This window comes from Scomber scombrus, chromosome 5 (assembly GCF_963691925.1).
Source record: "Scomber scombrus chromosome 5, fScoSco1.1, whole genome shotgun sequence".
NCBI lineage: Eukaryota > Metazoa > Chordata > Actinopteri > Scombriformes > Scombridae > Scomber > Scomber scombrus.
In genome coordinates, this window is record NC_084974.1 from 2,851,262 (window position 1) to 2,873,137 (window position 21,876).

The 21,876-nt window shown below is 39.9% G+C and overlaps 1 protein-coding gene across 1 annotated transcript in view; it reads left to right on the top strand.

Annotated features, from left to right (window-relative positions):
* Window positions 1-21,876, top strand: part of bcas3 (BCAS3 microtubule associated cell migration factor) — a 363,376-nt gene that overhangs the window by 323,422 nt on the left and 18,078 nt on the right. The window contains exon 23 of the mRNA XM_062419168.1: window positions 3,734-3,910. Coding sequence (XP_062275152.1) covers window positions 3,734-3,910 — 177 coding nt within the window. The remainder of the gene's footprint in view (window positions 1-3,733; window positions 3,911-21,876) is intronic.

Here is a 21,876-nt window from a genome sequence, read left to right on the forward strand (position 1 = left end):
CTAGCAGTAGAGGCCTCTCTGTCAGCACGGGTCTTTTTTTTCAACATTTTTCAACAGTATTTTGCTGCTCACACAAAGTTAACATGGGGCACCAATGTTCTTTTCATCTTTGACAGAGGCAAACTTAAAAATAATGACAGTATCTCCAGCTGTTGAAAGTATTCCACTCTCCCTCATCCTTCATCTTTCGCTTAGCTTCTTGGCCGGTAGCCAACGTGCTACAGTATTATTATATTACAGTAGAGCATTACTGCCCAACACTGGTCCCAGGTGGCATCGATGGTAATGATGTGATATACATTTCATTATTTGCTACACTACCTGAAACTCAGTGAAACAAACGGCATCATTGTCAGATAAATAAATAAAAGGTTCAGTTTATCTGAATCCTTCGGCATGTTAGCTTGTCTCATTGCCTCTACTTTTATATTTATGGGTCAACTTTAACTTTAATGTCCATCCAGGCAAGCACACCCACAGATACATACACACACACACACACATAGAAGGATCGTGCACTTTGATGCTGGTCTTTCCAGGAAAAGAGGATCTCTTCTGTCCTTGTCTTCACTTTTTTCCTTTGATGTCATCCTGTCTGCTTCCTCACTGGGGTTTTGCTGATACCCACAAGACCACTAGAGAAACATTCCTGTGTGTCTGCGTGTCCACTTGTCTGACTGAGAGGGAGAGAAACAAAAAGTGTCCACAAGAAGCCTGAATACAGTATTTATTCTTCCAAGTGAAATGATTCAAAAATGCAGTTTGACGGCCAAGCGGTTGATAACTTTAAGCACTCGAATTAGACAATGAATGTAATATGTGTTTGTTTAGATTCCACCTAATTGCTCCAAGGAGAACTTTCATGTTTCATTTAATTTACATTACTGTGGTTTTTTTAGGGCTGTCAAAACTGGCCAAAAAATGACATTTGACTATTCTTTCTAAAAGAAACACAAAGGTTCAAAACATTCAAATAGCTATATTTCTGCAAACCAATACAGCAAGAGACATAACTACTTTTCAATCAATGAAAGTGACGCGGTGTGTGACGCCTGTCCGTCATGCAGTGCATTCAGTGTGGCGGCCCAGGCCCACGTGCCTTCTGTAGTAGCAACTGAATATGAATTTTCACAATCAAATGTTAGGTTTTTTTTTTATGATTCGATTCCATTATTATATTACATGAAAGTCCTAGTGATTATACAACCTTTAATACACATTTTATTGATTCTCTAAAGACAACTTCACCCCCATATTGTGCTGAAAAACGACTAAGTATGATCCAGATTCATTACAGTACGCTTGAAATCGTGTTGCATCCCTCTCTCCAATTAGTGATGTCACAACAGGTGTTTTCCATCAGCGATCCAGGATGTTACATCACTGATTGTGGTGTGCTTGTTACGAACAAGCAAACAAACACAGAGATGTTCACCAGCAGTGCTCTACTCAGTCTGACTTATTATTTGCTCTTCGAGGCAACAAAATATTTTTGGGAAATATACTCATCAATAACCACTACATAGCTTTGGTACAGGGTGTGTTTAGTGTAGTTTAACACACATATACAGCTTCCAAACACTTCAAAGCTTTCTTATGAACACGTCGTATCTTGCTTCCGTCACCTCATGTCACGTGACTTTGTGATCAGAGAGCATCCACCCCCAAATCATAGATTTCCAACCAGCTACTGAAATCTAGTAACCACAATAGGAAGTGCTCACTGCACTAACTAAAGGCTAAAACCACAATGGCTCTGTTCAACATTTTTGTTTCTACACGTGAACGTTTGACAGCTCTTATAGTTGCTGGAAGTCATATTGTTATTTCAAAGATAGTAGGCTAGCAGTGTGCGTTGCTATGCTAAGGCCCAGATCTGCGTCTGTACTGGATGCACTTATTATGCAATTGCATGTTTCTCCATATGTTAGACTGTTCCTTTAACATTTCAGCACACGTAAAAAAGGTCACGCACCACTGAACTGTTCTTGTCAAAGTGCTAATACTGTATGAAGATTGTGGGTTTGTCACTTCCTGTATGCAACATCCTGTCCCATATGTTTTAGGTGTTAACATAAAGATAGATGCTTATAAGCAGAGTTACTGGTGATGAGCAGGAAATGAAGCTGTGAGGTCATAAGTTTGTATTATTGTTGTTTTTTTTGTTTTTTTTAAGCGTGCTGAGTCACAGGAGCACTTCACTACATCACTGCTAAATCAACCCGTTCAGCCTTTATCACCTCTTACTGCTGGCAGGCACAGTGACCAAGTCCAATGAACACACTAATATAATAAACTAGTTGTTTTAGTGTCTGCATGCCTGCTAAGACTGCCTGCCTGGCTGGCTGGTGTCACACACACACACACAAACACACACAAACACACACACACACACATACACATACATACACACACATATACAGAGAGAAACAGGTTGCAGACTCTCTGGCTCCAAAGCGCAAGATCTCTCTGATTGTAGAAATTACAGCAGATAGAAAGGAGAAAAGATTAAGGTGCAGTGTAGGTCTGTGTGGATTTGGTTTTACAAGCATGAAGATTGTGTGGTGCTTATATGTTGTTTGTTAGGTGTGTGAGTTTGTGACTCTAAAGCAGCTGATCTGCTGGACTCCAGTGGAACTAGCGTATAGTAAATTCATTTATGTGTTAGTGGGGTAGAAAATGTTTGACTGATATATTTAATACTGAAAAAAGGCCCGTTCTGCTTTCTGTTAACAAAAGCAACATTAGTATAAAGAAAAACAAGTTAACTGTTTTTTATTGATATAAACTTGGACAACTAAGGATGAAATCCATTTATTAAGCAAGATGAACAGTCTACTGACATGCAAGCAGTTCTGTGAGGTTGCGCTTGAACTAAATGCTGACGTCAGCATGTTATAACACGATCGCAATGATAATGCAAGTGTGTCAATGTTTAGCAGGTATGATGCTTCCCATGTTCACCATGCTGTTTTAGCATGTTGACAGGCTAACATATGCTAAAAAAAAAATGTTAATATTATTTTTGGGGCTTTTTTGCCTTTATTGGACAGTTGGTGTCAGAGAGGCCAGCAGGAAACAATGGGAGAGAGAGAAATGTGTATGACATGCAACAAATATCCCTTGCTGGATTCAAACCAGAGAGGTTATGGGTATATGGCATACGCTGTAACCACTCAGCTATAAGGGTGCTAAAACATATGCTTATTGATACTGAACAGAAAGTACAGCAGATGCTGATGGGGATGATTTGAGTTGAATATTGGATACAATGAAATTTTGACCAGGTGATGGTACTACGTGAAATGAGAGATCAAAGTTATTAGATTTCATCCTCTGGGGACTGTCAATGTGTGAACCACATTTTACGGCAATCCATTCCAATAAATGAAGAGATATTTCAGTAAAGAACTAAAAAAGTTGATTTCTTGCAGAAGCACCAAAGTCATTAGAATGCATAGTCTGAGAATCATGAATGTCCAATCCATCAAGTAGATGTTGAGATATTTCACAGCATAAGTCAACTCTGACTTTTGTCTGATCTGATATTTAATACATTTAAATTCATATAGTTGATTGATTTAATTAGACAGTGTCTGGATGTGGCTCTATCCCAGCCTGGATCAATGTAGGACATTTCTAAATGTTATCATCCTCAACTGTTCTGATCTTGCAATCCATCTGGTTATCAAACTAATCTTAACTCTGTGTGTGTGTGTTTTTGTGTTTGCAGGACCTTTCGATGGGCGCGGTGTGACCCTGCTGGAGGTATGTGGCAGCTGGCCCGAGAGCTTCGGCGTGCCGCGACACATCGTGGGCTCAGCGGACGCCAGCGACGAAGGCCTCCGCGAGAGACTGGCCGACGCCATGTCCGAGTCCCCCTCCAGAGATATAGTGGGATCTGCTACAGGTCAGTGGAGAGCAGGACAAACACCCAACATCAACACAAGTCCACATGCATAAAACTTCTATTCTTCTGTTATCTGTTTAGGGTTGGACTTTAAAAAATGTAGTTGCTCAGGTCATTTAGATCTAGATCCTAATCCAAACTCCTGCTGAGAGGACCTTAACTGTTTTCCCATATTAACATTTCTTTGGATGCTTATGCAGTATGAACATTGCATATATTTAATGATACAATGATAACTTTAACTTTAACATAAGATGCTTTATGCACCTTAAATACAGATGTTGTCGGTCCAGATAGCACAGGAAACGTTCATCACGGCTGATCTGGCTCACTGTTTATTTTTGATAGAATTAATAATAAATCGCATTATAAATCTGTCCTGTGCAGCTATGAGTTCTGTTAACTCGCGTCACTTCCTCGCTGTGGCGTTACCCAGCTTCCCGTGCTGCTTGTTTGAGGTTCAGTGATGGATTAGCTCACCGCCAGTAGGATGTTCTGTCTATGAGACAAGGTTTTGGCATATTTGCACACGCCTTGCTTTACTTTTAGGCTTCCTGCCTGCGTGTGTGCGTGTGTGTGTGTGTGTGTGCGTGCGTGTGTGTGTGTGTGTGTGTGTGTGTGTGTAGCAGACATGCCGTTGGCCCTGACAGTCCAAATGGTTAACTCGTTTAGGAAGCAGCAGTGCTCTCTCTTTCTCTTCCCCCCTCTCCTTAAGTGAACAAGAGTTCCTTTGATTTCAATGTGTGTGTGAGCGGGGGGGGGGGGTTTGCAGTGTAGCTGCATAGAGGCAGCCACACGGGTGGGGAGTGGGGGGTCACAAGGCCCTAATGGATTTAGCATTGACTATCACCCCCCCTTCAACCATCCCCAGCCATATCAAATCCAGTCCCCCTTCTCTCTCTCTCTCTCTCTCTCTCTCTCTCTCTCTCTTTCCTCTTTCTGTCTCTCTCTCTCTCTTTCTCTCTGTCAGTCCTTAACCTCATTTGTAGACACGCTCTCTCTCTATTTCTCTCTCTTCTCATCACTCTTTTTTACTGCCCCCCCCCCCCCCCCCCCAATATCTCTCTGTGTGTTTCTTCATTAGATTAGATGTTGGAGACTCCCGGACACTCGTAGTCAGTCGCCTCCTGTTCTTGCCCCCCCCGACCCCCACCCCAATCGCATTGCATCTCGCCCCCCCCCCCCCCCCCCCCCCCTTTAATGCAACACAAAATTCATTACCGATCACATTACATCAAAATACACCCATGATACACACACATAGACGCACACACACACACACAGTCTTTCCTTCGCCTTAAGCTGTGCTGAAGACATCATCCACAGGGAATGTGATGGACTTGTTGGTTCCTCCATCCATTCATACAGACAGAGAGGCTTTAGTCTCTGTAGGCTAATCTAATAGCACAGCACTTCTGCACTTTAACATATAGGAAATGTCCCTGTGTCTGCTGTGGGGGGTGTGGGAGTGGGTGTCATGTACGGTCAGGAGTCGAGGGGGTTTTATGAAATAGAGACCTGGTTCAGTCAGTCACTCAGTCAGGCAGTGTTGTTCATCTCAGTGACAGTATGATGAATATATACCTGTTTATTAAAGGAAAAGTGTTACCTTAATTACAAAAAATATACTTAATTTTCTCACTTTATCTATCTATCTATCAGATTTATAGAGAGATCCCATCTGTCTGTCAACACTTTTTAATTGGAACTGCTTCCTATCAATAAAATAGTCCTTATAGGAAACTGTTCATGGTGTGCTCTCAGTGTTATTGACAGTTACGTGGACATAGATTCTGACTTTTTAAATGTATTTTTTCCAGTGCTGTGAGCACCACAAATGAAATGCCATGAACATGCATGGGATTCAGAGTGGAAGCAGAAATCTCACACTCAGAAAACTCAAATACCAGAACAAATGAAACCAGAAGCATCTGCCTGAGTGAGAAATATAATGAGACATTTTGATCACATGTTAAACAGATACACACAAGGTTTCAGTGTCACAGTGGTCTAAATGTCATTTTAGAGGCTTTTTTCATTCTAATGTGCCATTTTCATAAATGATAACTTATATGATATCTATATTTATACTAAATAGAAATGGTAGAATATTAAAGTTAATACACCAAATAGGATGTCTTTTAGATGATACCCACTCCGAATGCTAAAGCCTCATATTAGCTTTGGCTGAACTTTGGAGGTCATTTTAACCACAGATTGCATATTTTGTCCCCCATCACCTACAATGGAATCCCTCGAGGAAGGGATTTCTTTAGAGGCAGTATGGTCTGGAGGGAACAAACCAAAAATGCACATATGGGCATGTTTGGATTATTTTAACACAAGACTTGAAAAAACCTTTAAGCTAATTTGAATTTTAACAGGAATTCAGTTTAAAAGAAGTTTGAATTTGTACCGATGTAAAAAAAAACTAGCACAGAAATGTTGGCCTCATGAGCTTTTTTTTTTGTTGAATTGGAAAAACATAAGATTTTTAGATGAAGTCTGGTGTGATGACACTTGACTATAGTAAAATACAAATGTGAAATTAGATGTAAAACACTTCTGTAAGATACAAACAATAAACAAAGGATCAATGTAACAGTGAAGATGTAGATTTAAGTTAAATATATATATAATAAACTGTTTATCACAAGGTGTGTGATGTATAGACTGGAGCAGAAAGGAGAGGCTCTGTAGGAAAGCATGAGAGACAAATCCAACAGTCAAATTTATTTGAATAATTCAAGATGAAATGTGAACACACCATATATAAAAAGCAGCTCATATTCTAACTATTGATAAAAGATGTATCAAATCCTTAGCGTTGCACACTAGAGTCCCATCCATCTTTAGACCCCAGACCTCAAGCTATGGATGAATAAATGAAGCACACAGTCATGTGGAGCACCAGCATTTCATTCTTTCTTTTTTTTTTTTTATTCATTGCGGTATTCCTGCGCAAGACTCAGGAATAATGTTAAAAACGTTTTCTTGGCCCGGACTCCAAAGATCTGATTTCCTGTGGCTTTCTATTGGAACAAGGCAACAGTCAACATGTCATTCTGTCCACATATGATCCACACATGATACATTCCCCCCCCCCTCCTTGGGTAAACGTGAAAGACAGGGGGGGGGGGGGGGGGTGGGGTTTGTTTTGTTTTTTTGTTTTTTTGTTGCCAGAGTTGTGACATCCAATTAATAATTCACAGTTGCTGAAATTTCCATGTTAATATATGTGCACTTAAAGTGTTTCCGTTGTGAATTGAGCTGTATACGGTGTGTTTAAAGGCTCTGTGAATGTGTGTGTGTCTTGGCATGAGACTTAGATGGGCAGAGCCAGATGGTATCTTGCTCAGTGTCTCCATTTGCTGGGAGCTGTGGCTCCAGCGCTTAGACACACAGCACAGTGGAGCTGTTAACACAGACCATGAACCTGATTACGAACACACACACAGACACACATACACACATACACACACTCTTACCTCACCTATACACACATTCCCTTCATCTGGTTCCCTGTCATCTGTTTCCACGCTACTGTTGAGAGAATTTTCCACAAACTGATACGTGATTATTGTCAACCGTCGTTATTTCTGCCCCTCTTTCACTGTTTCGTCTACAAAAACATTTTGCCGTATGATAATCCACAAAAAAAATAGATTTTGGATGGAAGCACAGCAACAAACTTTCCCCCCCCCCCCCCCCCCTGCATCTCCTCACACACTCAGAGGATCTCAGCGCTGGAATGCTCGCTGATGTAACAAATCACCGTCTCTCTGACATTCTCCTCCAGCACAAACACACATTAACACACACACATATACACACACACACACACACACACACACACACACAGATACTCTCTCTCGCAGATTCACAGGGAAAACAAAGCCTCCAGTCAGAGTAATGGGGCTCTCACGCTAAGGCCGAGACCCAGCGTCGCCAGCTTGGAGGGCAGGTGACACTCACATAGAGAGATGGACGGATGGACGGAGGGAGAGAGAGAGAGAATAGGAGATGAAGAAGAGAAAGAGAGAGAGAGAGAGAGAGAAAGAAAGAGAGAGAGTCACTGCTGACTAAAACACACTGGAGCTGAAATTAGATTTGGCTCCAATGATATAATGTTGCTAACTAGATTTGCCTTATTGGTGCCTGCCCAACATAAATTCCATTGAAGCCATATGGAGAGTGGACTACTGCTCAACACGACCTGGTTTATGTCAGCTTGGCAACAATGGCACTTTTTTTTTTTATGTCTGTTTACTCACATCATGTCATCTCACCATATACCTTTTATTTTATTTATTTTTTAATTTGTCTCCATGTTTGGTGCTTAGTGCTCGTTGCATCTGTGTCATTTACTGTGCATCATAGGACTTTTCCAGAGAAAGAGATACCAGACACCATGTATTTACAACAGGAAGTGTAAACAGATTCAGAGCAAATTGAATCACTTTGGTGTTGTGTTAATCAGCCATAGAGAACAGCTAAGTGAACATCTGTCTCTGATACTGTATGTACTGTTATAAATCAATCTTTTAAAAAAAAAAAAAAGATGATGTTTTACAGAGTGACAAAGCTGTGGGAAAAAACTCTGGTTAGGTTTAGACACAAAAAACACTTGGTTAGGGGTTAGAGAAGGATCACTGTTTGGGTTAAGATGATTATTTGAAATGTGGTGTAGATTAAAGTTACTACATCCTTAAAGTTAGGAAACCGTCGTTGTCATGGCGACAGTGACAGCGCAACAATCTTAATTATGGTTTTTTTTGGGAGGCTGGGGCAGCTGTGGTTCAGGAGGTAGAGCGGGTCGTCCGCCAATCGAAAAATCAGCGTTTCGATCCCCAGCTCCTCCGGTCCACATGTCCATGTGTCCTTGGCAAAGATACCGAACCCCACATTGCTCCTGATGGCTGCACCAACAGTGTATGAATGTGTCTGAATACGTGAATGTGACTTGTAATGTAAAAGTGCTCTGAGTGGTCAAAAAGGGAAGTGAACAGCAAGCTCCTGCAGCAAAGTGCAAAGTCCACTTTTTGTAAGTTAGGATCAAACCAACCACCCAACCCACCACCTGTGAATATGGAAATGTGTTTGCTTATATAGACAACACCTGAACCGTGTCACGTCTTCAAGTCGTAATTATTATTACGACATCACGATGTATGGTCTATCTAAACTCTAGGCCTGTGTTGGGCTTGTGATTGTTGTTCTGAATATTTTCTACTAGTAATTCCGTTTTCTTTTTTAATTTATTTTACCTACCAAGAGAAGAAAAATTCCAGCCTATAGTTACAAAAGCATAAGCTGCTCGTTATATTATATTAAATTGGATTAAATGCAATTCAGTAGAGATATGCAGACTGACATCAAGCTCAGCACCATTCATTATATATTGAATCTGCTGTGTGGTGTTTAATGTTTACATTACTGCATTACATTACATTACAAGACTGCACAAGTTCAGTGTAGGTTCAGAATGCAGAGCTGTGGATGCGTAGCCGGTAGAAAATATAAGCATGTGTAAATAAAGTGCTGGGTTACGGCTCCATGTCTGTTTGAGAGTGTGAGCCAGCACTAGTACTGACTGCACTGACAGTGCGTGGCTAAATGAACAGAGCAGAGACAGATCACAACAAACTTAGATATGTCATATATTTAAATCCAAACAACTTTCCATTAGGAACTTGTGTTGTAAAGAGAGCAACGGTTCACACAACCAAACAAGCAAGTAGCATAAATGAGTCAGATTAGTCTGGCTACATACCATTAAGTATTTAGTGGGGGGTGAATAAAAGTGAATACCTTATAATATTATCCAGAGTGCAGAGACACTGTGACTAGAATCAAACATTAAACCCATTAAACTGCACCTGTGCTAACTTTTTCATTCTACAGCAGCAACAAAGACTTGCTTTCACCATAACCACGGCTCCATGTCAAGCTATTCTGAACAATTAAACACACCATTACATTAATAGATTAGAGAAAAAATCCAAAAAACTGAAAACACATTTGTGTATCAGAACTTATTTTTTTCTTCTTTCCTCTCCCATTAATCATCTCACCACCCCTCACATTTATCTGCTGACCGTTTGGAGGGGCCCCACCCCTAGGTTGGGAACCACTGGACTAAACTAGCTAACTGTATATAAAGTAGTGTAAACTAGCTCCACCTCCAGCAGCTACAACAGTAACATGCTGCTCTAACACTGATGCTTCACTATTAATAATCTAATGATGTCATAATAATAATATATCAGTCAGAGGACCAAACCACTACTTTTACTGTAATACTGCATACTACATCACTATAATACTGCAGTACTTTTACTGTAATACTGCATACTACATCACTATAATACTGCATACTACATCACTATAATACTGCATACTACATCGCTCATAATACTGCAGTACTTTTACTGTAATACTGCATACTACATCACTCATAATACTGCAGTACTTTTACTGTAATACTGCATACTACATCACTCACAATACTGCAGTACTTTTACTGTAATACTGCATACTACATCGCTCATAATACTGCAGTACTTTTACTGTAATACTGCATACTACATCGCTCATAATACTGCAGTACTTTTACTGTAATACTGCATACTACATCACTCATAATACTGCAGTACTTTTACTGTAATACTGCATACTACATCACTCATAACACTGCAGTACTTTTACTGTAATACTGCATACTACATCACTCATAATACTGCAGTACTTTTATTGTAATACTTAAACTACATCACTCATAATACTGCAGTACTTTTACTGTAATACTGCATACTACATCACTCATAATACTGCAGTACTTTTACTGTAATACTGCATACTACATCGCTCATAATACTGCAGTACTTTTACTGTAATACTGCATACTACATCGCTCATAATACTGCAGTACTTTTACTGTAATACTGCATACTACATCGCTCATAATACTGCAGTACTTTTACTGTAATACTGCATACTACATCGCTCATAATACTGCAGTACTTTTACTGTAATACTGCATACTACATCACTCATAATACTGCAGTACTTTTACTGTAATACTGCATACTACATCACTCATAACACTGCAGTACTTTTACTGTAATACTGCATACTACATCACTCATAATACTGCAGTACTTTTACTGTAATACTGCATACTACATCACTCATAATACTGCAGTACTTTTATTGTAATACTTAAACTACATCACTCATAATACTGCAGTACTTTTACTGTAATACTGCATACTACATCACTCATAATACTGCAGTACTTTTACTGTAATACTGCATACTACATCACTCATAATACTGCAGTACTTTTACTGTAATACTTAAACTACATCACTCATAATACTGCAGTACTTTTACTTAAGTAGGATTTTTCATGCATTTTTCAACTTTTACCTGTACTATAATATTGTTGCATTGATGTATTTGTACTTTTACATAAATAAAGGCCTGAAAAATACTTTTTCGACCACTGGTAAAAAATAAATGGTTTCTACCAGGACAAAAAACAAAGGAGGTACACTTGACTAACTGTATTACCTCAGCACAGGCTCATTAGAACAAAATGAATCCTATTAACTTTTCTAAACTACAACTAATGACAAATATACTTAATTTTTCTTAAAATAACATGGTCTTATTTTTCTTATTCCATTCTATTCCAACTCTTTTCTTTTTTTCAGGACGTTTTGTTTTAGATTTTAACTTTATGAAAGTGTCATATTCTTATGATCCTACATTTGGCTTCTGAAACCCTCAGCTATGCTGATATGCATCTGTCTCAGAAATCTATGTCTGTGTCTTTGAGCATTACCAGGATTGTACAGATACAAGTTTAAGCCGACAATCTGTGACTCACAGTATCATCACGACTCACAGACTGAGACTGGATAATGGTTTAGGCTAAATACCCTGTACTCGTGGTGCCAACAGTACTCCATTTGTTTTTTCATGTTTCTGTACAGAGCAGTGTGTGTGTGCGTGTGTATGTGTGTGTGTTGGGTTTAGTTTGGGTGATTGATGAGGCAAGGGTGCTGGGGACCACCCACACCCACTGCAGCTCTGGTCGTTGGATCCAAACTCAAAGAAAGTGGGAGTTATAATGATAATAATTCTACTAATAATAACAATAATAATAATAATAATAACAGAAATAATAGTAAGACTGTCTGAACAGCGCAGAGCTCAACTGGCTCTTTCAACGCCCGACTCAACACAAATATTTAGGGGAGCCTTATCAGCACCGAACGGCTGAGAGTATTTCCTCCTGTGTGTTCATGTGTGTTAGCGCGTGTGTGTGTGTGTGTATATGTATGTGTGTGTTTTTTTTTCATATTCAGCCCATGTTGTGTGTGTCTGTAGATGGATATGAACGCCAATGTGTTTGGAGCATATGTATAAACACCCGTGTGTGTGTGTGTGTGTGTGTGTGTGTGTGTGTGTGTGTGTGTGTGTGTGTGTGTGTGTGTGTGTGTGTGTGTGTGTGGATGCATACGTTTGTGTTTAATAACTACCCATTGCATGTGTTTATATTTGAGCTGTATGTGTGTGTGTGTGTGTGTGTGTGTGTGTGTGTGTGTGTGTGTGTGTGTGTGTGTGTGTGTGTGTGTGTGTGTGTGTGTGTGTGAGGCTGTGTTTTATTAGCCATACCCCTCACATTCACATGCATGTGTTAACAGAGTATACATGCAAGCTCTATACTTGTGCGTGTATATACAAGTGTTTGCAATTATTTGGGTTTGTGTGTACGCATGTGTTGATGGAGAGGTGTTTCTATCAACTACCTAATATCCTCATGTGTTGAATATATGCTGATATGTGTTTTATATATGTGTGTGTGTGGGTGTACAGCAGTACCTCTGACCTGCACTACCTTAAAATGTTCGTATTATTTATGAGCTCGCAGGCGGCGGTCAAAACAGGCACCCCGACTTAATAATTGGTCATTTGCTGTTGAAGCCTCGACTGTAGGCCTCTGACTTGGTGACGCACTGTATGTAGGCTTTGGGAGAGTTCCACTCCACTTCTGATGTTATCACCTCAGAGAAAACATTAGCTCTGTGGCCATATGCTTCTTTTCTCTCTCTCTCTCTCTCTCTCTCTCTCTCTCTCTCTCTCTCTCTCTCTCTCTCTCTCTCTCTCTCTCTCTCTCTCTCTCTCTCTATGTTTACAGATAAAGAAAGTTCAAAACAGGAAAGATCCATTGATGTAAGTTCTCGGTGTCGATTGAGGGTTTCCTCTCAAACACACATCTGACCGCACCGACATACATATTTATTTGTGAACATATGCGTATCGTGTTGATTTTAGCACTCGGCCTAAATCTTAAAGAGACAGCGCAACGTCGCTTATCTCTCTTCACCCCATTTACTAATCAATATTACACTAGACAGCATTGCGCTTTAATAGCGTGCTATTTTTCCATTTGGACCAAGTGTTCTTTTCCCATTTGATGAATGTGCACTGTATATTATAATAACCTATCAAATATAATGCTTTATTGTCTTAATGCCACTGGCAACTGCTAAGAGCCCGTAATCTACTGTATGCATCTAACTGGTGTCGTGCTTCTGACTGGAAAAAATGCAATACATTACTCATTACTGTTACTCATTTCTGCAGCACCATAATTGCTTCAGTTATTAGTCCCCGTGGGCAGTAATTCGTTCATCTACTCCTTATTTTTTCTGTTGAATGTCCAGGTTTGAGGCATGTCTTCAAAACAGCCTCGAAAACTTTCCTCTCCATTACACTGTGGCTCTTCGTGACTGATCATAAAGATGCCGTTGTCATCATTTCACTTTTTAAATGATAATCTTTTCCAACCCCACATAACATCAATCATGGGATCATTTCCAATCAGAATAGTGGAATAGACCCGTGTAGACCAATTTCTATCATTATGTGTTTGTTATCACAGTAATAGGAACATTCAACCACAAAAAGCTTTGGACACATGTGAGAATAGACTTTGCATGACATATGCTCTCAGTTTCAGTCAATTTCAGAGGTTTCTTTCTAGTGCACTGATATTAAGGTACAGCTCTTAACAGACCGACAGGTTTCAGCTTGCGGCCTTCATCGGCATCATCATAAAACACATTATAAGCACTATTTAAATAGGGTAGTTAAAAAGCAGAAAGATATTAAAAACATACAAAAAATAACCAATTATGTGAATCCAGATATGTATCAGCCAATGGGTTATCTACCAAGATGGGTTGGGTATGTGGTCATGTGACTTCAGGCCAATCATTATCCAAGTATCCAATAGATGACACCATGGGTGACACTGTATTTGGTCCATAAACCAGAAAAATGTAACCAAAGGGGTGATACTCAAGATACTCAAGTGTTCCCATTTCATATGCCATTTAGCTCACATGTATACATATACAATGAAAATCAACTATTCTATTCTGTTCTCATAACTCAAGGAGCCTTGCAGTCCTGTCGCTCTTTCCAAATATCCCAACATCACAGTTAATTGTCATAAAGGTTTTTCTGTCTGTTGTAGTTGTCATTGGATTTTACCAGCAACAGGTAATGAGCTGATATGATATACTATAGGTGATGCTGCTGGTTGGATGTCATGGTGTGGAGCTGATAGTTTTGTAACGCCGTCTTAGGTGTGGGTAATGCTTTTTAAGCCAGGCGTCGTACTGTTTCCAGTGTGCATAATGCATTATAAGGCCTATCAACAGCACGCATGTGTATGATTTGAAGTATGACGCACATCCGCCTTTTATGCTTTAATGTTACTGTACTGCACCGTTTGTATGTTCACATCACAGTCCTTAATGCTCAATACCCATGTTTATTTGTTGATGGTTCCCATTCATGTTTTTAAGAATCTCTGGTGTGGACACATGGTTGAGGTCCTAAACCGCCACGCATGCACAGATTGAACTATAATGTGAGGTGTGCGTGTACAAAATGATCAACAATAATGTTATTCGTGCAACCGTGAATAACATGAGTCCGCTGGCATACGTGTTCAGGATTATAGATTATGGAGGCCGACAGACAATACAGGTGATTAGGATGAGAATGAAAATGAGAAGGTGACATAAGGATGGTGATGTGGCAGATCATATCATATCACAATTTTCTTTTTCAGGCAGAATAACGATCCACGATCCACGATCTTACCATATTTTGGGGTTTTGAGACTATTTTGCAAGTTACTGAACAGTACTCAAGATTTTAAAAACTTTATTGTATGACATGATAGAAATTAGTCTTAGTTTAGGGGCTCGCACATAAAACATAAAAACATACACCCATGAAAGACTCATATAAAATCACATTAAAACACAAAGAATTAATAAGAGCAGTTGTGCAAAGCTGCATTAAAAAGTAGTGACAGTCTATTTGACCTCATTTAAAATGGATTACTGCAGTGTGAAACTAAACTAACTAGAACAACCAAACTCATTTCACAGCTGAAAAGCAAACAGTCGATGTTGTGTAGAAGTGTTAGTGTTAACGACAGGCAACAGAAAGAAAAAAAACACATGAATTCCAGTGTGACCATTCTGACAGTGGTCACATAGCCTGAGATCAGATATGAACTAGATCAAGGACCACAAATTCAAGTTGTCCAGATCTGATATGTAAAAATCAGATTGGATTTGTTCACACTTGTTTAAAAAAAAAATCATATCTGAGTAACTTGTAGACAAAAAAAACAAACAATGTATCTAGGCCACCTGATAGAAAAGCAACCTATGCATTGTTCATTCATACTTTGTGGGAATACACAAATGTGGACTTTGTCATTGAATACTGGCTTAAAATGAACAGAGCAACCAAACAGAAAATAATGCACACCCTACAGCCAATCATAATCAAGTATTCTCTACATATACTGTATATTCTTGTCCCATTCACTCAGCGGTGGCATTTAAACAATGTGCTGTAGCTCGTCCACTTCCGATGTGTTCGATGTGTTGTGCATTCTGAGATGCTTTGCGATTTTCCATAACATCTTGTTTTTGTTTTTTTTTTTCGTTTTTGGCTCCATTCTCTGTAAACTCAAGAGAATGTTGTGCGTCAGACATCAGTAGTTTCTGAGATATTCTAACCACTCCGTCTGGCAACAACAATCATTCCACAGTCAGTCACATTTCTTTCCCATCCCGATGTTTGATCCGAACAAACAGCTGAACCTCTTGACCACTGAGCTGCTGCCACATGATTGGCATTAGATATTTGCGTGAACGAGCGAGTGTGCGGGCGTACTTAATAAAGTTCTTTTAAATGCTGAGTGCTTTAAAGTGGTGCGTATGTAGTCAGGGCTGTAGACAAAGTGACAAGTCATTTGACAAAAGCTTGACAAGTACTGCTGCTGGTGTCAGTATGCATTTTTTATCAGTCTACAATAAAGTGGCTTATCCATGTCTAGGAGATCTCCTGAAGCCTGAAGCCATGCAAACAAGCTGCTTTTTTTTCTGTTATATAAAAAATGAATTGCCTTTTTTTACGTTTCGCTATTATATAAATCATTCCATAGAAAAACCTCATTAATTGGTCTATTAAGGAAACATGGAAACTAGACTGCACGCCTGTTCAGACAGCTGTGTGATTTAATGGTTGTACAATACATCCTGTATTTGAATTGGCTGCATACTCCATTAACACAAAGCCAGGCTATTATCCTGCCGACTGACTGGTTTCTTTGCTATTCAGCCTTGTTTTTAGTACACTGATACCCATCATAAAAGCAACAACGCACAAGGACGGGTGGAGGGGTGCGGGCGGACCGGCTTGGAGGTCTTTCTTTTTGTTCCTATCAATCAGCGCAGACGTCTGCTGGCCTCGGTTTCTACACATACACGCAAAAAGCGTACCGTCACATGCAAACTTTATTTGCATAGCGCATTGTTGATTGTTGTACTTCCTGTTTAAGTGTCTATAATGTGTCACTAAATAGCCTGGACTGTGGTTTAGAATTTTCAATGTTAGTGCTGATATGTATACTTTTACACAATAGAGAAATGAAGAAAAGCAAGTCAACAGATGTAATGTGTACAAGCTGTTTAGCCAAAGCTGTTTGGGCTTTTAAATTCACACATTCACAGTTAGTGCATGTGTCTATGTGCGTATGTGTTGATCCTGACTTAATGCATGTATAGGTGTGAGAGAGTGTGTGTGTGTGTGTATGAATATGTGTGAATACAGTATAGAAGCATAAATGTGACAAGTGAATTCAATCAAAAGTTATTCAGTGTACATGTATTGTTGTCTTTGAGGAATATTAAAACCTGAGGTGTCGAATTTAAAAAATGCTGACCTACAACAGGCAACCGCACAAGAGCTTTGTCTAAATAAAATGGTCTAAAATCGACAAAATGATGATTTAAATTCAAGAAGTATCCAATCAAAAACATTTAAGACAAGACATTTAATGCCATCTTCCAATACTTACTGTCTCAGACACATTGAAGTCATCCAACACATAGCCCTAGTTTCACTCTATTTTCATAGATATCTTAATGTTACACATTCTGTAGGTCCAGAAAAAACAATTCATTTCTATGGAATCTCCCAGATCAGCTGATCTGCTCGTTGAGACGTAAACCCATGCAAATGTTTCAGTTTGCTTTGGTTTTATTCTGTCATAAAACAGATTACACAGAACACGCTTGTCCAAATATTCAACCAAAGAACAAACAAACAAAAAACACACATTCAATCAATTTACTTGCTGTCTAACTTTGGTAAACACAATTCATGACATGAATAGCTGGCGGTTAGACTTACATAGTTTTGCCAAGAACCCTGCAAGTATTCACTACGTCACTTAAGTTTAAAGCACCGTCCATTTTTTTGTGTGATGGAACTGTCTGCTGTGAAATGGTCAAATATTCAAATAGTGTATTATTATGATAGAAGACAATTAGCACTTGGATTTTCCAGTCACAACACTAAACCTACAAGGTCTTTACAACAAAGGTTGCTCTCATATTTTATAGCCCCGCTTTGTGATCGAGGCTCATTATGTTTTTTGTAATCCTTGCTTTCTCAGCTTTAATCATTGACAACTGTGCTGAGTATCGTTAAATGTACACATTAAACCCCTTCAGTGGGTCTAGACATACACGCACGTTCTTCTAACCACCGAACCAAACGGAGAACACCAAGTCCAGTTTTCCACCACCACCAGTCGCAGTTTGGAAGCGACTGCAGCTGAAATGTAAACAGCATGACCAGAGCAACTAGTCTCACTGCATTCACTTCTATTAAAGAGCAGGCTGCTGTTTACTTGTACATGCTGTTCCTTCCGTTTGGTTGGTTACAATACTGTATGTCAGGACCTAGTGGTACCGTTACCGCTATCCTCTCTCCTTTGCTGTTTACATGGACTGATAAGCATCTCTAAGGCCCATAAGCAAGCATGCATTTGTGTTGTTTAGGAAGTGTCTTGTAGCCTTTTTCAGGAAATTGACTGAGGAAGTTTACCGGTATAAACTAGACTAATATTTACTGGTAACTCTTTAAAACCGTGACTAATTTAGGATGAGTTTCGGTCTGTGTCATCTGTCATTACAGATGTTTCAGTGGAATAACGAGTAACCGGTAACGTAATTAAATAACAAAATAAATGTAATTGAAATCCGATAGTTAGGAAGATTGCAAAAAGGATTCCATATGAATGTATGTCTTCTCGGAAAGAAAGCTTATATGGAGGATATAACATTCATTCTGTTGTATTGCATCTTTTTGCAGTGCAGGAATGACTTATTTTGGCATATTTCTGGACAACGTGGGTCAAGCAAAGCCATGGGAACAAATTTGAGTGCAATACCATCTAGGGTATGGCTAACCAAGAGGAAGAAGTGCACCAGGCTTTGAAGCCAAGTTGACATACTGGCCAAACTTTGAACTTACAACATCTGGGTCCACCTTGGGCCCAAAAGAAAATATGGGGGAAAAGGAGCAGCTATAAAATGATGGATCCATTTTCTGAGCGTCATAACCCCCCCCCCCCCCCCCCCCCCCCACAATATGACTCACTATCAGAAAGCAAGCCATTTAGTCTGATAACATTTAGAAAGTCGAGAAGAGCTTTTTTCGTTTTTTCATGTTTTTGTGTTGAGCATGCAAACCCACGAGACCAGAGATTGTATGTGTGGTCAAGTTTAGACTACTAAAAAACTAAATTAAGGGTATAGGAAAGGTGGCGGTTCAGTTAGATATTAAAAAAAAGTAAACATGCCCCAGTACTTCTAGTCAGTGTTAACATTTTCAGTATTTAAAGGTAGAATTTCGTGGCATTTTGCAGTGAGGATGCTGATTACAACCAACTGACCAACTCTTTTTCTCAACTTTAATCAAATGTCTTGATTTGCCATTAGGGAATATAGAAGGGAATCAAAGGAAATACATTGACAGTGAATGCTTTCCAGATGTGGTCAGTTGTGGACAGTTTGCCAACAGATTCAATATACTGTCTATACTTTATCTTCATTTTAAAAAAGTGGTCGAAATCAAGCTTCAGAGTTCTGTTATTCAAAAGATATTCCCCCATTTGGTGTTTTGATGATGGTGGTGGAGAGCGCTGACCGACACATCACTCCAAAATCTCCCAGAGGTCTTCAGTTGGGTTAAGATGTGGTGACTGTAAATGCTGTAGCATCTGATCCACATCATTTCATATGGAAGCGTCATGCCTGTAGGGGTAGCGTCAGAATTTAATGTTTCCTCATTCATTTATTTTACCCTCACGTACTGATCATATTCAGACATATCCACAGTATCCCTTCATAATAACTCTCAAATGATTAATGAATGCTTCATCAGTCACAGGTGAATGTGTCATTCATCCTTAAGGAAGCTTTCAGAGAGCAGAGATACTTTGTTCTTCAGTTTCAAACATTTACAATCACACCTATGTTACATAGAACAGGAGGAACATGACGAGTTCAATGAATTATATTAAATATGAAGAATGCCAACATGCCAGTCATTTATGGATGTTTTAGTTAAATATGGGTCAAACAGCTGCATACAAATGTTCGTAAGAAGTTTATAAATAAATATATATATATGAATAAATATTTCTGTTTTTGTATATTTGGGTTCACATTAGAAGTCGTCAGTAAGAAAACAGTTTTTTTTTTTTTTTTTTTTTTTTTTTTTTTTTTACTGCTCTCAAATGTCAAAATGGGTCAAATTTGACTTTGAACAGTATGTAAGTGTTAAGTCTATTTGTGTACATGTGAGTTGGTCCGGCTTAATTGTTTAACACACACATTTACACAAGGTTTGTATAAAGTGGGCCGCGGCTCCATCACAACGTCGCTGACCCCTCTGTGGATGAATGATAGATATGAATTCACAGGACATGGATGAAACATACCAGGAAAAAGATGTCAAAGAGTCAAATGTGTCTGCTCTTGCTTCCCTTTAGAGCAAACTGAGTGTAATAGTATTAGTTTTCAACATGCCAATCTGATTTGTCATGAACTCCCAGGCCTTTCAGTCTGTCCAGAAAGCAGACTACATAAAAAATGAAGTCTTTCACTGTCTAACATTTCAATTGACGTAAATATGGCCAGTCTTTAGCTACCGGCTTTCTTACAGCTTCCATATGCGTACAGCTGTATGTATATTGTACGTTGCATAATTGTGACTATGATCTCAATAGCCGGCCTAATGTACAGACTGAAGTACTCACGCGGTGGACCACACAGACACACACGCGTGCACACACCATTTGGATACTTGACTAACTCCAAACTATTAGTTAATCATTTTGTGACATGCCCAGAGGGCCATGTTGTCCCCTCGCTTTAACCAAAGAGAGAGGAGAAAGCAAGAGAGGGAGCAAATGAGTGCACTCTCTCCCCCTGAAAGCTACTCAACGCTGTCGTGACAGACAGAAAGAACAAACGCAGAGGAGGAAGAGAGAGAGAGAGAGCGAGAGAGAAAGAGAGAGAGAGAGAGAGAGAGAGAGAGAGAGAGAGAGAGGGGAAAAAAGACGTCAGGGACCGAGTGAAAGAACAGAAAAGGGAATGCGAGGGCTGGCTGAGGCCGGAGAGTATGGTGCTGAGAGAAGAGACGGCGAGTGTGAAAGCAGAGTGTGGTCATTATATCTGCCCTTCAGCGCTCCTCCTCCTCCTCCTCCTCCTCCTCACCCACCACCACTACCTCTCCTCTCTCTCTCTCTCTCTACACGTTGCCAGGCGAGAGTTTGAGCGTAATGTGCGGCGACAGTGTGAGACGATGAAGAATAATTCCTGTATTCAGAGCCGCCACCGCTCGCCCCTCCTCCTCCTCCTCCTCCTCCTCCTCTTCTTCATCCTCCTCCTCCTCCTCATCCTCTCTCTCAACTCCACTGACAAGTCAGGCCTGGATATCATTGTATCATTTATCCCAGGCTCGCTTCTGCCACTCTGCCTCGTTTGCCCAGAGGGAAGTGTGAAAAGTGTGTGTGAGTGTCGAGAGAGTGTGTCTACATGTGTGAGGGCCTGTGTGTGTGTGTGTGTGTGTGTGTGTGTGTGTGTGTGTGTGTGTGTGTGTGTGTGTGTGTGTGTGTGCGTGTGTGTGTGTTCTGGATGCAGAATGTAATTGTGTGTATATGTGTCTTTGCGTGTTAGTGTCACACTGCACTTGTGTGTACGTTGTGTTTGTGTGTGTGCGGCTCTAGCTGACTGCAAATGGGCTTTTGTGGAGTTTTTTGGAGACTGCACTTAACAGCTCGCTCAAGGGAGACACACACATTCACAGCGACACACACATATACATACACGGATACACACACACACACACGTGGGGCTGTAAGGGTTCACAAAAATGGAGGCAGAGCGAGAGCAGAGCGAGAGAGAGAATTAGGGCGAGAAAGAGAAAGAGAGAGATGGTGAGAGTGGTGAGAAGCACTTTTTAAAGCCCCCTTCTCCTGTGTCTGTTTTGGGACTGGAGACACA